Source organism: Lolium perenne, chromosome 7, assembly GCF_019359855.2.
Source record: "Lolium perenne isolate Kyuss_39 chromosome 7, Kyuss_2.0, whole genome shotgun sequence".
NCBI classification, from domain to species: Eukaryota; Viridiplantae; Streptophyta; class Magnoliopsida; order Poales; family Poaceae; genus Lolium; species Lolium perenne.
The window spans coordinates 191,115,825-191,129,559 of record NC_067250.2 but is presented as its reverse complement, the minus strand read 5'-3'; the positions used below and the strand labels follow the sequence as shown (position 1 = coordinate 191,129,559).

General features: G+C 44.1%; 1 protein-coding gene across 2 annotated transcripts; it reads right to left on the bottom strand.

Annotated features, from left to right (window-relative positions):
* Positions 1-240: 240 nt before the first annotated feature.
* LOC127323991 (histone-lysine N-methyltransferase ATXR3) lies at positions 241-12,501 on the bottom strand. Of its 2 annotated transcripts, none has more exons than XM_051352098.2 (21): positions 12,250-12,501; positions 10,185-12,138; positions 9,395-9,451; positions 7,972-9,150; positions 7,468-7,838; positions 6,826-7,371; positions 5,439-5,539; positions 4,527-5,346; positions 4,240-4,443; positions 4,043-4,114; positions 3,847-3,957; positions 3,637-3,737; positions 3,062-3,161; positions 2,889-2,984; positions 2,593-2,760; positions 2,378-2,503; positions 2,245-2,298; positions 1,884-2,131; positions 1,708-1,816; positions 1,317-1,616; positions 241-740 (listed from the first exon to the last, which is right to left on the bottom strand). In XM_051352098.2, the coding sequence occupies exons 2-21, from the start codon at positions 12,019-12,021 to the stop codon at positions 576-578; spliced, it is 6,765 nt and encodes a 2,254-aa protein (XP_051208058.1). In that variant the 5' UTR covers positions 12,022-12,138; positions 12,250-12,501; the 3' UTR covers positions 241-575. The 2 variants fall into 2 exon arrangements, with proteins under 2 accessions (XP_051208058.1, XP_051208057.1); XM_051352097.2 differs by having other exon boundaries at positions 4,527-5,349; positions 12,250-12,498.
* Positions 12,502-13,735: the final 1,234 nt, after the last annotated feature.

Sequence of the window (13,735 nt, the reverse complement as noted above, 5' to 3'; positions counted from 1 at the left end):
AAAAATATAATTGTCCTTTTACAAACCCCTCAGAATATAAACATACTTTTATTGAAATACACAAGTACATCCTGGAGAAAAAACTCAGTTAATTTACCAATAAATTGCATATTCTGACGCAATAATATATGTGCTTTTTTAGCACTAGCTCAAGAGAAAATGTCAGGTTCATCCAGCAAACTTTGTGCACAGGTCAGTTTCATGTTAGCACAATTATTAGTAAACAGCACAGCTGAGACAGAAGTACAACACGGCCGAATTTAAGATTGCAACTGTTCTGCATTTACACATAAGTACATTCCATAGAGGCAAAGCAATTCTACGCGACGGGAAAAGGCGCTACATCAAATCAATGATGACTATGATCTATCAGTTATTAATGGAATACATCTCTACAAGCTAGGGAGGGAGGGAGGGAGAGGTGACTGTACAAATGTTGATGAAGATGAGACTGTTACCCTGCCATCTAAAAGCTATCTCCCATGATCAGGTAGGTAAGGTGAGTAGAAAAAAGAATGTTGTTGACTAAAATCTCCGAAGAGGAAAACTGTGTCCTCTGCCTACAATCCTTTTGACTACCCTAGGAAAACGTTTGATCTTGTCTTGAGCCAATGCACCATCTCCTTATCAAGAGAACTATTATTCAACACACCATCCATCATTGGAGTGCCAAAGAATTTTGGGTCGTTCTTGAACACCCATATCCGATCCTTCGGCCATGGACGTTGGGCCTGTTTCTCCTGCGATCAACCAAAGATGATCTTAGATTTGTGACATTAAACAAGTCAGACCAAAGACAGTCAACAGAAAACATAGCATCAAACAAATAAATTAAACCACGTCAAGATGACGAATAGCAATAAAAATGACGATATTCCTAATCATTGCAGTAAAAACATATTCCTGCTCGTGTAATGTATCCATTTGACTTCATCCAAGGGAAGGTTGTCCAATTTATAGCACCCACATAGTGCAATGTACAACAAAATAATAATAATACCGTGTCTTATGTACAGGGTCTACAACTTTAGCAACTTTTGTGATCTAACATTTGCTAGAATGATTTAAATATATTATATCTGTAGAATTTTACTACTTCCTCCAATCCAAATTAATTGACTCAACTTTGTCTAAATATGGATGTATCTAGACACATTTGTTGACTAGATACATCTGCATTTAGATAAAGTTGTCAACTAATATGTATCAGAGGGAGTACTATTAAATTTTATTGTAAATTTGTCTTTCTTGTATCCAAGACTAGATTTAGTTAAGCAAAACAATCTGTCAATCTCAGCTTCTGAAGTAGCACTTACCATGCGTGATAGCATGAATCTCACAGTCCTGGTGCCATAGACTCGCTCCTGTGTTGGCTTTACAGATTTTACATAGAAAGAGGAGACATCTGGTAATGACATGCAACCCTTTCTAGCTCTAGTCAGTCTAGATTCGGGCTCTGCATTCTGGCTATACCAATAGATAAGCTGGGCTAAGCAATAGTTCTCCGGGTACGTCTTGCTGTACTCCTGGAAGCCTGGTCCCAGTTTATCAGCATATTTGGGACCTAAATCAAGGGGGCTAATATGAACTGGTGGAGATTTTACTGTCTTGTAGTCCTGCATGTGGTGTTACTTGAGTCAGCTTGAACTACAGATAAAAAAAAATCACAACCATTCGTTTCACAATAAAGAGAAAGCTTTCACTTACTCGGACTCTGAAAAAACACTTTGTGTAAGCATACATGTGAATCAGATCAGCGGCGGCATCATGACGGCACTTGTATGTACATGAAAGAGACCGCAACTCATCACGCAACCTGTAGAAGGGAGTCAGAATCCAAATTTGGGTAATTGTAGGTGAGGGGACTCAGATCCCAAACATACCATAACAGAGAATTTCGGATGTCTCCCTCGATGTCTTCAGAATCAGATGGATCATGAACACGAATCTTCTCCTTGAGGTCAGCGAGTACATCTTCCTCGACATGAGGTTCAATTGACTGAAGGAGCTCATCAACTAATGAGCCTTCCCCTTTCCAAATGGCTGACACTAGGCTTCTCCCAGTAAGCCTCACCAGAGGAGGAGGGGCATTCTTGGCATCCCCGAATATACATCTCATAACATATCTTACCTAAACATACATTTCGTCCAAACGTCAATAGAAAGACCAAGCAAACTGATTGTCTTTAAGTTTACCAATGGCTATTGCTGAAAAAGTTCAAGTCATGGAAAATAATTACTCACCTTGTCAAGTGTATGAGTTAAATTCTGCAATCTTGAATTTAACACACCCTCAGCCTACGTGTAGAGACAGAATGAGATCAAACCATACAAGTCAAAGGGAAACAGGAGGTGAAACCAAGCCATCAGCATATACCTGAACCTCGGCATCATTCTTCTCGGAATCCATGTTTATATCTGTAAAAAACTGGCGCTTCTCTTCCACGTTGTGCTTAAAGATCTCATTAGGAAGTTTCTGCCTCTCGGAGAATATAAACCGCACCTTATATTACATGAAAATTGTCATGAGCACTCACGAAACTAGTCACGGCATCAGAAGAGAAATTGAACAAAAGGGAAACTAAAAACTACCAGGTGGGCCGTGTAGGCAACAAGCCATCCAGGCAAACCAGCAAGCAAACATGTACCAAGACCAGCTCTACCCAAGTCAATTAAGTCTTGTTGGGAGACAGTGTTTGCTTCGCAAGCCTGTAGTAGCAAACTGTGTCGGTCAAGCACACCATGGAATTCCATTAACACCTGATTGATGATGAAGTTAGTGGATGAGATATGTCACAATGATGCAAAAGAAAGCAAATGAGCACTTGAGAATTAGATAAACCACACTAATCCTTGAATCATTGACCAGAGTATTTCTAAAATGTTACCTTTTCAAAAGCTCCTTCCCCTGAAAAATTTAAATAGCTGCCCCGACATACTTGACTCCCACAGAGGCAAACCGATGCCTCGTGCTCTTCCTTACTCTAGCAGAACAAGAATGTATACATAAGATAGTGTAATTTAAAACACAACTTATGCAAGAACATGATGTGGTGCTCACCTCAGTTACAGAGTTGTAATCAAAAGTGATTTCCTCGCCTTCTGCAATCGGCCGAACGGTGTAGACTCCAATCTGGTATTGACCATCTACAGCTGTCACTCTGGAAAAAATCAAGGAGCAGTAATTAGTAAGTCTGAGGAAAAATAGCTGCAAATGCTTTAGGCATTAAACATCAGACCACACATGTTTGTGGTTTAATTATGATTTGATTAGACTGGAGAACATAAGCATGCCAAAATAATCTTTACTTATCAGGATAAATTCGTAACAGCACCGCGGAAAATCAAAAATGAAGTTGATATGCAGGAAAGTCATGTTCGCTCAAAGCAGCGGCTTACAAGGATAGGACAAGAATCTCTGATGTGCAGATTTTGCACAACAGCAAGTCAAACTCCTATAAATGTTACTGTATTGACTTAAATTAACAAACGAATGAAAAAGAAATTCATGTCAACACTGAAAACGAATAGAATAGAATCATAAGTAGTGAAACAGGAAATCATTGGAGCGTAAAAACTGAATATTAAAGGCGCTAAATCATTGCAGTGCAAAAACTGAATATTAAAGGCGCTTACTTTGCTTCACAGTTGGGGTTACATGAATGACAGATTCTGCTCGCGTAGTTAGCCTTGTGCATAGCATCAACAAAAACAAGGTCATATCCATCACGGTCCCCCTTTCATACAAAAAGACGAAGAGATCAGTAATCTGCAACGACCTGACTTGGGATGTCATCATGCAGACTAGTACTTAGATGGTATCCAAATTTTAAGAACGAACAATACCTTTGGCCTTTCTAGCATAATGTTGTAAAACTCAGGAGCTTGATCTTCGCTGTTGTTTTGTATATGTTTAATACCATCTTGCTTCTCATACCATCTCCAAGAAGGGTAAACCTGCAAAGGTTGCAAAACAATAAATTCATTATAATTTTATATTATGGATTAATTCCACAAATGTGTGATTTAACAGAGAACACACCTCCCCAAAGAACTCAATAACAAAGTCATCAACACCAAATCCGCCCTTTTTGTTGCAGACAACTCCAAGACCCTGAAAGAGCATACAGATAGTTAAGGTTATACCGTTTTCGTTATGATGTAGACAAGAAAAAAAGACTACTATAATTCCTCAAAGAAAAGACTACATTTATGAATTCGGTGTTGCTGAATACATGCCTTTCTATAAGCAACATAGTTATGTTCAGGGCGGCTCCGCATGGCCTTTAGCATCCCATAGCACATCTTTGCATTTCGTCTGTCACCACTCTCCTCTGCAGACTTTTGGATTTCTTCGATGACAGGTTTAAGGGGGTAAACCATAGGAGTATTTCCAGAACCAGTGAAATCCCTAACTTGCTTATTCAAGGTATTCAGAAGAAGCTGCAATGATAATATTTGAGTAAATCCAAAGCATCACAGCATGTGAACTAAAATGGAAAAAAATTTAATGTCAGCTAATTTACCTCCTCAATAAAGGTGTTCTTGTCAGCAGAAGACCAGCCGTCAGCAGGCATAATGTCATGCAGGAGATTATGTGTGTATGGATCTATGCCATATACCTCTTGCTCAAGAACTTCATCATCTGGTGCTTTTCTACGTTGATAATCCTTAACCTCTGGAATCTCCAAATTTTCAGTACCGTTCTTCTGTGAGAGCAGCTTCTCAGAGTAGTCATCCGGCAAAGCAACCCGCATTTTCCGTTGTACTTCCTCCTCGTCTGCTACAATAAGGTACTTCTCAATAACTTCGTACTTCCTAGTAACAGGAGGGACAAGGCTTGCTTTTGTCATGCGAGCACCCCATCCACGATCATCCGTGACAGAGTCACCAGATTCAAACAACTTCATGCCATTTACCTTCAAATCCCATGCTGCAGAATTTAAGTCGAGGTCACTCTCTGTATCAGAAACAGTAGTTTCACTCTCAGTTTCATCACCTTCAGAGTACCCATCATCATCATCAGATGTCTCACTCCCAGAATCAACATCTCTTTTCTTTAATTTAGAGAGGTTCCTTTTGATTTCGCGGTCAAATGCACGGGATGAAGCATCTGCACCAGCAGATGCAGTAGTCCAATTTGCTCCCCTTCTTTCCCCTGTAGTTTTACTTTGTTTCTTTTTTAGTTTTTTGTCTGAAGAATACTGGCTCGTGTCAGAAATGTCCTTCTGGGCGGCTGCTCCATCTCCCTCAGAAATCAACCGTGGGTTACCCAGTCTATTTGCTAACTTGACGAAGGACAGAACAATTTGCTTCATATCTCCCAAATCACTTCGGCCTTTAAATCTGTTGTAGCAAATCAAATGTGAGAAAATGCAATATCATAAACTTCGCTGCTCTGCAAACCTTCGACTCAGTTATAGACTGAGCAACTTTACCTCAGTGCATCTCGGCACATAGATCGGATGTCATTCTTGAGAGAACTAAAGCCATGACGAGCATAATATCCACTTTTCAATCTACCTTCAATTTTCGCAACCTGTAAAGTGAAGATATGGCTTGTAAAGATGTCAAGAGGATTCAACCGGTTATATCACCCAGTGCATTTGACTAAAGGGTTGTCATGGATATCCTGGAAGAATGGGTACTATGTTGAATACTCAATTCATGTGCATGGTGGAAAGGATAGTGAAGATAAGATTCATGTTGGTGCTACAAGTTGCTCAACATGTCTCCTGTAAGATAGAATTTTATCACACGCCCTTATTAGTTAGTGTTTACTTGATGCATGTGATACATCGTGTTCCCAGCATGCCTACTACATCGTACACTGGTCAATGAGAGCTCTCCTGGCGACAGGTAGAAACTGAGGTCAGGTTCGTTTAAAGGAAGGAGGAGGATGTGGCGTGCAGCAGGCTGGATGGTATCGAACTATCGATGCCAAGGTTACGGTGCAATTGAAGTATTGGATGGAAGCACAATCAATATGGTGGTCGGTGGACAAGATGAGCAGGGAGATAATGGAGTCACATGAGGAATTGATAGCCAAGTTTGATTAAATCATGAAGAGGATGATGCAGAGAAGTTTGCTGGATGGAACAACCATGTTCAAGAAGATGAAAACAGAGAGGGCTGGCGAAAGTGGAGGAGAGGAGGCAGGCCAAGGACAATTTGCGTGACACAGAAGCAGATCATAGATTTGGAGCAGGAATCTGTAAGAGTTTGTTGACATGCTGGGGACATATATAAAAAGTCTGCAGGGCAGATACCATTTCTACCATGTAATTTAAATGTAAGCTCTCCCTGCCTACCATGGTTTTAAAGGCGTTAAGGCGTCTCAAGGCGGAGGAGGGGCGCTCTGACGCTTAGGCGACGCCTAGGCGGACGCTTTGGACGCCTAGGCGCCTAAAGCGGCCGTTTTTCCAAGGCGGAGGGGGAGCGCTTGGACGCCTAAGCGACGCCTTTAAAACCATGCTGCCTACAATGCTTCCTTCTCTCCAGTTTTAAGAATGCTCATTTTTTCATTAGCCTCCCTCTTTCTGTATCCTCGATGATCATTTAAATCCTTTAAACATGATATGGTTAGGTTTAATGAAGTACATGAGTTCTTTTCCTTACACTCTCTCTTAGTGGCGGACCCAGAAACTTCTAGAAGATTGGGCGTCTTTCGAACAAAATCAGTATAGAGAATGATAAAATACAAGGGTTGCGCCGCTAGGTCCACCCATGCTCTCTCTGTTAGCTACAACTTCTGCAAGTTCTAGTAGGCTCAAATTTTATAATTACACATATAGTTATGACTTATAAAATGAGCAAGCCATGTACCTTTGGAATGAAGAAATCAAATCTGCTGCTCTTCATTATTTCCCTTAATCTATTCATGACAAACTCTTCCATCTTCCGGTAGCTATTCTCTGCCTTCCTCTGCATCAAACGCCTTAGTTGAGCATCCTTTGACATAACAGCAGATGACTTTCTAGCATCAAGCCATTTTGATCGTTTATAAAACCCTTGCCCAAAAGAAAGGTTGGCATTCTCTCTATTTGAGATATCAGCAAAATAGCCGTCAAGCTCATCAGAACCACCCAGCTGGCTGGTCAAGTTCCTCGCAACTTCGGATGGGTAATTGTTTCCATCATCTATTTGCTTCAGGCTTTTAATTTTCTGGGCTGGCTCCTCAGGATCCAAAGAGCTCCTAATCCATTTTATATGCTGAAATCTGCTTTTCATATCCCCTAGCTGACTGCAACCTTGAATGTGCACATAAGATATGTGTGGAAGCTGCACAAGCAATTCGCCAAGGGCAAGGGGGCTCAGATTTGAACACCCAACTAAAATAAGTGTTTTTATATTTTGCTTCTCATAACCAGCCTGAAAGGGAAATAAATGATTTGAGCCAGAAGTTAGAACTCAGAAGATGACAAAAGTAACATCTAAGAGCTTAATAAACAGATAAATGAGTCATACCATAATATCACGGAACACAGAATCAGTGCACTGCAGGCCAACAGAAGACAAATCGACAAATCTACATGTGTTCCTGTAATACTTAGCAGTAGTGTTCCACAACCTACAGGTAGCTGCAGAAGAAATCAGTGATTTCACGTCCGCCCTAAGAAAATGGAAGATTCTTGCTAACACATGACCATCCAGTAAACCCCAGCTTTCAGTTTCTGCTATAGAATTAGCAGAGTTCTCTTCAACAAGAGCACCCTCAGGACATAAGTCTTCAAAACACCAATCATCCTTCTTACTGGCAAGGATGTCCTCATATATATCAATATCTTCATCACTTTGATTAGGTAGCAGCCTTGCCCTTTTTGCGGACCCAGCATCTTCTGCAGAAATGCCAACAAAAGAAATTGTTGCAAAGATCCACATAACAATAGCATGAACATAACTACGCTGAGAAGCAAAATTAATAGCAGGAAAGTAGAAATATCATGTATGTTGGACAAGACGTGACAGCACCTGGAAAGAATTTCCTTGAAGCTGAATTGTTAGAAAAGAATGTTTCTATTTCCTTTTTGGGCTGCTTTGCTGCGATCCATGGATCCAAGACTTCGTTTATGGCTAAAGTAAGCTCCCTGCTCTTGAAATATTTCATGACTAATTCATGCAGCTTACCACGTGTATAACCCACAAACTGGGGGTGCAACTCATGGAAGTTACCAGCTCCATGGTTCACAACAACATTGGACTGGTCGACAAGAGAAGAAGTAGAAACACTTCCTGGCCCTCCATTGCGAACAGCAGAGTCAAATTTTATATCCTTGACAACTGGAAGCCATGTGTTATCAATCTTTCGGAACACGCTGCTCCGTTCCAGAATAGTGCCCTTTTTAACTAACTTTTGCAACTCAGAGTAAGAAAATGGGCCATGCTCATGTCCAGTTCCGTCGAGGTAGTACCAATCACCCAGTTTGACTGACAATTCTTCAAGAGTGCAAACATGGTCCTCTGGAATGTTTGGAACAGACTTGGACTTGTGCAGACTATGTGAATCGTAGTCATTGTGTCTCTTGGAATGAGACAAACCTTCATGGACAGAACTCCTATCAGTTCCAATTGAGTGAGAGCGTGAAGATCTTGAAAGTGACCGGTCAGCTCCTCTAGACTTTATGCATGGTTCAACAGAGGATTGGTCCTTAACAACACGAGCATTAATCTTAACAACTGGAAGCATCATCCCTTTCACTCCCTTAGGAGGTTGTCTCTGACTTGATCTTCCTGGTATAACAGCACTTTTACTGGCGTCATCAATAGTATCAGTATTCTCTTCTGTTGATGAGAATGCCCACAATGGCAGATCAAGCTTTTTAGCAGGTACAGGGTAGTAGAGGTCATCCTTGCAGTGCCAGCGAGGATCCTCATGGTTGCCTTTTGGCATCTGACAAAGAGAATAGCCTTCATTCAGGACAAGCTTCTTCCTATAAGGCTTGTCTTGACTGAATTCATCATTCCTCTTCCAGTCACCACCTTTGCAAGACCATCCACCAGAAAACCACTCGCTAGATTCAACATCATGGTAAAGCTTTTCCTTCTCAACAGGACCAACACCGTAAATGTCTGTGACACAGTTGTCAGTGAAGCCAATGCCTCTGTTGATTCCATCATCCCCTGCAGGTTGCACTTGGAACCTCGGAAAATCTGGCATAAGAATATAGAAACCCCAATAAGTTACCAACAAAAAAAAGGGCGGTCAAAGAACTAAATAGTTGTACAATCCACCATGTAGGTGCTGCAAATGATTTAAGCTTCGGAATAAGGAACACATAAATGGAGTGTTCCCATCTAGAGGGTGCGTAACATCGAAGACTGAAGCAACATAAAGTAGGTTTCAGAAATTACATGTGCAAGAGTAAAAATTCTAAAGATAAACGAGATCCAATACCTTCACGGTGACCACTCCTTTCCCAGTCAACAGGCTCAAAACGTGCATCCAAAGCCTCTGCAGTTTCCAAATGAGGAAAGAAACCAGATAAGTATAACCATGAGGTGTAACTGCTGGAACACGTGAATTCCAGCTCTGACAACCAAAACCAAACAACAAAAGAAGAGCCATAGATTCTGCTTGAAGGTGTGTGGAAGCTCTGCATTTGTATTTACACCCATCCAAAGATTATATTTACAGAAGCACGTAATGCAAGTCTACATTTTAAAATTAATATCCACACCAACTATCTTTTTTAATCTGCTTTCAGAAAAGGGTGTAAAGCCACCTGATCCGAAGGATAGTTATTTTCGAAAAGTATGCAGCACATGCACATAATAAATAGTTTTAAAATAAAGAACTTCCCAAGGGTAATTGTGGAAATTGACACTTTATTATGGCAGAAAACAAAAATCGTGGGGATACAAATGTAAAACAAAAAATCCAAAAAACTAAGGTCAAGGTTAAGATTGTGCAACAGAAAAAAACAGCATCCAAAAGAGGATCAAGAATACAATCTTATGAGGCCCAAGCCCAAGCCCAGACCCAGCAACGTGGACTCCATAAACGTTCCAAGATTCGTGCAAACTACAAGAACACAACCAAAGTACTAAAGTCGAGGGGCCTGAAATTTGTAACCCAAAAAGGATATAAATAACTCCCGACCCCACCCCCCAAAAAAACTCAGCCCAGCCCACTATCTTCAAAGAAATCAAATCTTCCGCTCAGAAGGAAAAGAAAGTGTTTTTACCTCCAAGAATCTCAAGTTCACGTCCATCGACCAGAACAGATCCACACATCAGTGCCTCAACCCTATTCTCGATGTAGAGATCTTCCATGTGTTCTTCAGAAGCTTCCTCCTGTTCATCCTCAGCACCTGATGCCAACAGAGTTGCCTCTTCTCGAACTTGGCCAAGCAGATTTCCTCGACCTCCTGGCGGGCTAACCTTTTGGGTTGAAAGATTGAAATGCACTGAAGGGAAATCTGATGAAACCAGTGGTGAAGCGGCATTCTCAACAGTCACCCACCTATTGCTGTCGGCGTGCTTTATTAGATGATCGGAAAGAAGATATCCGTCTTCCACCAGTTTCTTCAAGTCAGAAAGCTTGGAAGGTCCTTGCTCAACACCAAGCTGGTCAAGGTAAAACCACTTCCCCATGATAGTAGTGGTGGGTTCAGTACTGAGTTGAGGTGCTTGGCTGGTGTGAGGTGGGGTGTCGCAGATATCCATGTCTTCTTCCATTGAGACATCTTCAGCAACAACATCATTGAGCTGATCGGGTACTGGTGGTGGGGGTGAGGGGGGAGGCATAGTAGGTGGTAAAGGTGGGGGTGGAGGCGGAGGAGGCGGTAGTGGTGGCGGCAATGGAGGCGGTGGCGGCAGCTCAGCGGGTTGAATGCTCTCGGTTACCTTTTCCTTGGAGATCCTCTCCTCGCTCTTTCCGTTGCTACCACCCTTACTCTTAGTTGATTGCTTGGTTGATTTATTTCTGTGCTGAACATCTTCTAGGTTGTTGTTGCTCTCAAGCTTAGCGGGCCTGCTCTTCTTGCTCGATTCATTGCTGTCAGTGCTCTTCTTGCTGGTTTCATGGCTATCAGTCGTACGAGCACGTTCAGATGATGATCTATCACGACGGAGCGGTGTTCGGTCTCTGGTGTCCTCATGCTGAGTCCTCCCACGAGGGGAACTATCCATGCGGATTGGTGTGCTATCCCTGTGATGAGGCTGGCGTGCTCTGTGTAGTGGTGAAATGTATGGGCTGCGGTCTCTGTTATCATGGTGGCGCCCACGGTCTCGTGGGGAGCGCTCCGAGCGGCCTGGGCTCCTGTCGTGGCGAACGCGGTCATGAGGAAAGCGCCCCAAGATGCCTGGGCTCCTCTCGAACCTATCATGGCGATCTCGTATTGGCGGCGAGATGTCATGATTTCTTGCAGAGTAATGCTTACCGGCAGAAGAAGAAGAAGTCTTTGGTTCTCCCTTCCTGCGACTTTTCGACCCGGATTGATTGCATGTCTCGGGTTGGTGCTTGCGGTGGCTGCTCGCAGGCTCATGAGCATGGCTCTTCCTGGCACTGCCACTGCAGCTGGCCTCTGGCTTGATCTCACCTGGCTCCTCGTCCGAGTCCCGTGAAGAGCCTTTCTTCGCCGACGAGCTCCTGCTGTGATCCCGGTCCCGTTTCTTTTCCAGCGGAGTAACCTTGTCGGGTGTATCTTTCCTGTGCCTCGCGGGCGGGGCCTCCGGCTTGTCGAGGTCCCCGTTCCTCCTTGCCTTCCTGGATGGCGGCGGCGGCGCCACAATCTCCCCTGGCTCCAGCTCAGGAGCTGGCGAGGCGGGCAGCAGCTTGCGCCACTTCTTGGGAGGCATGGTCCTCTCCATGTCCCTGGTGTCTCCATTGAGCTGCAGCTCCCCTTCCTCCAGGTCGGCGGCTGATGCAGGCTGTTGCTTGTTGTGGTGGCGGTGGTGGTGGTGTTGGTGCGTCTTGTCCTCCTTGTCTGGCATGGTTTCTCCCCCTGCTCTCCTCACGAGGGCGTTGGCACGGAAGCCCTCCACTGCACGGACGGCGCACGCGACTCCTCCATCTCCCATGGAAAAGCTGGGAGGGTGGCGGGGGCGCCCCGGCGCGGGGTGTCGAGAAAACCCTAGCTCCCCGTGGCTCCTCCGGGGCTCTCCACGCTCATATCCGGCGCCGCCGCGCGCAAAACCCTAATTTGCAGGCACAAGCAAAAGAGCACAAGGCTTTGAGGGCGGAAATCAAGGGGCAATGGGAAGGGATTCGAATTGAGCCCAATCGGGCGGATCGGGGCGACCACGTACTTGCGAGGAATCGGCGCGCCGCTCCTCAGATCGGGAGATCCGCGGCGGCGACGCTGGGGGGCCGGCGGTGGCGCCGCGAGCTCCTATCGGCGCGAGCTCTCCCGGCGGGTCCCTGGCCGCGTCGGCTCCGGTCCGTCTCGCGCGCGCGGCGGGGGCGCGGCCTCTCCCGCTCGCTATCGCCTGTCCTCTGTGTGTTTGGCGTCCTGGCTTTGGGTTGGGGCTAATGGCCTGTTTGTTCGTAAAGCCTCTGCCTAGCCTTCGGTCTTATGGGAGAAGACGGGGAACGGGGTTGTTATCTTACTTGGAAAGCCTCGTTTTTGTTGGGCTATTTTACCCGCGGCTGACGTGTTCTTTTCCGTATCTGCCCCCGGCTTGCTGCCGTATTTCCAAATTAGTCCTTTCTCTCCATGCACACTGCTACTGCTATCTCATCCCCCTCAACTAAAATTTCTCCTTTTGCTAGAGTGTACACCGGGCTTTTAGGGTTTAGTTTGACGTCATTCAGCATTTCCATTTGTCTGATCTGCTCAGGGCGTGGCTAATGGGTCGCCTCATCCTACTTCCCCGTACGGACAGCTAGGTTCGATGCCACGGTGGAGGTACGGTGATAGCGCGCATGTGCCAAGTGATGCTTGCAGAGAAGGCTGCCCCGTGAGCGAAAAAGGAAAGAGATGGAGTGGGAAAGGATATGAGAGAGGGAAAGGATGGTGGTTGCAAGGAGAGGAGAGAGGGAAAAGGAAAGGAGTGTGACATCGGTTAGCGGTGATCCAGTACGAGACAATGTTGGCTAGATGCTCGTTCCTTAAATATGTTGTGTGCATATGCCATTACAAGCAACATATCTAAATTATTCCTTTGTCGCCATGCACGATGCTATCTCATTCTCGTTAAGTAAAAGATCTCCTTTTGCTAGTAGCTTGTATACCAGGCTGGTTTTATTTCGACGTCATTCAGCTTTTTCATATGTCTGGTCTGTTCAATTTGGCATGTATCGTCGTAGTTTTTATGCGACCGTCAGCTCAATCTTGGTTTGATTTTTTTTAAAGTCAACTCATAAATGCATTTTGTGTTGACTTGTTGTTTTTGTTGACTTTGACAAAACAACTGAAATCACTTCTACACACCAGAAATTTGTGTACTACTACAAAGACCGATAAATCGATGTATAATGCATGCGTGTTTAGCTACCCCTTGAACTAAGGTCCGAGCATACCAAAGCGTGTAAGTCTGAAACATTTGCTATCGAGGTCTGAAGCATCTGGGCCAAGTTTGGGCAAAAGGTTCTCGGACACGAGTCAATTATCGCCATGCACAATGCTATCTCGTTCTCGTTCAGTAAAATTTCTCCTTTTGCTAGCTTGTATATCAGGCTAGTTTCATTTCGACATCATTTCAGCTTTTCCATTTGTCTGATCTGCTCAGGGCGTGGCTAATGGATCGCCTTAACCTACTTCCACGTACGGACAGCTAGGTTAGGATGCCACGG

Bases quoted from the DNA above. Each gene is read 5' to 3' on its own strand.
- LOC127323991 (XM_051352097.2), bottom strand. From the start codon at position 12,021: ATGGGAGATGGAGGAGTCGCGTGCGCCGTCCGTGCAGTGGAGGGCTTC. The intron at 9,452-10,184 runs GTAAAAACACTT...TGGAAACTGCAG, and splicing joins TGAACTTGAGATTCTTGGAG to AGGCTTTGGATGCACGTTTT. The intron at 1,617-1,707 runs GTAAGTGAAAGC...CACCACATGCAG, and splicing joins AGTGTTTTTTCAGAGTCCGA to GACTACAAGACAGTAAAATC.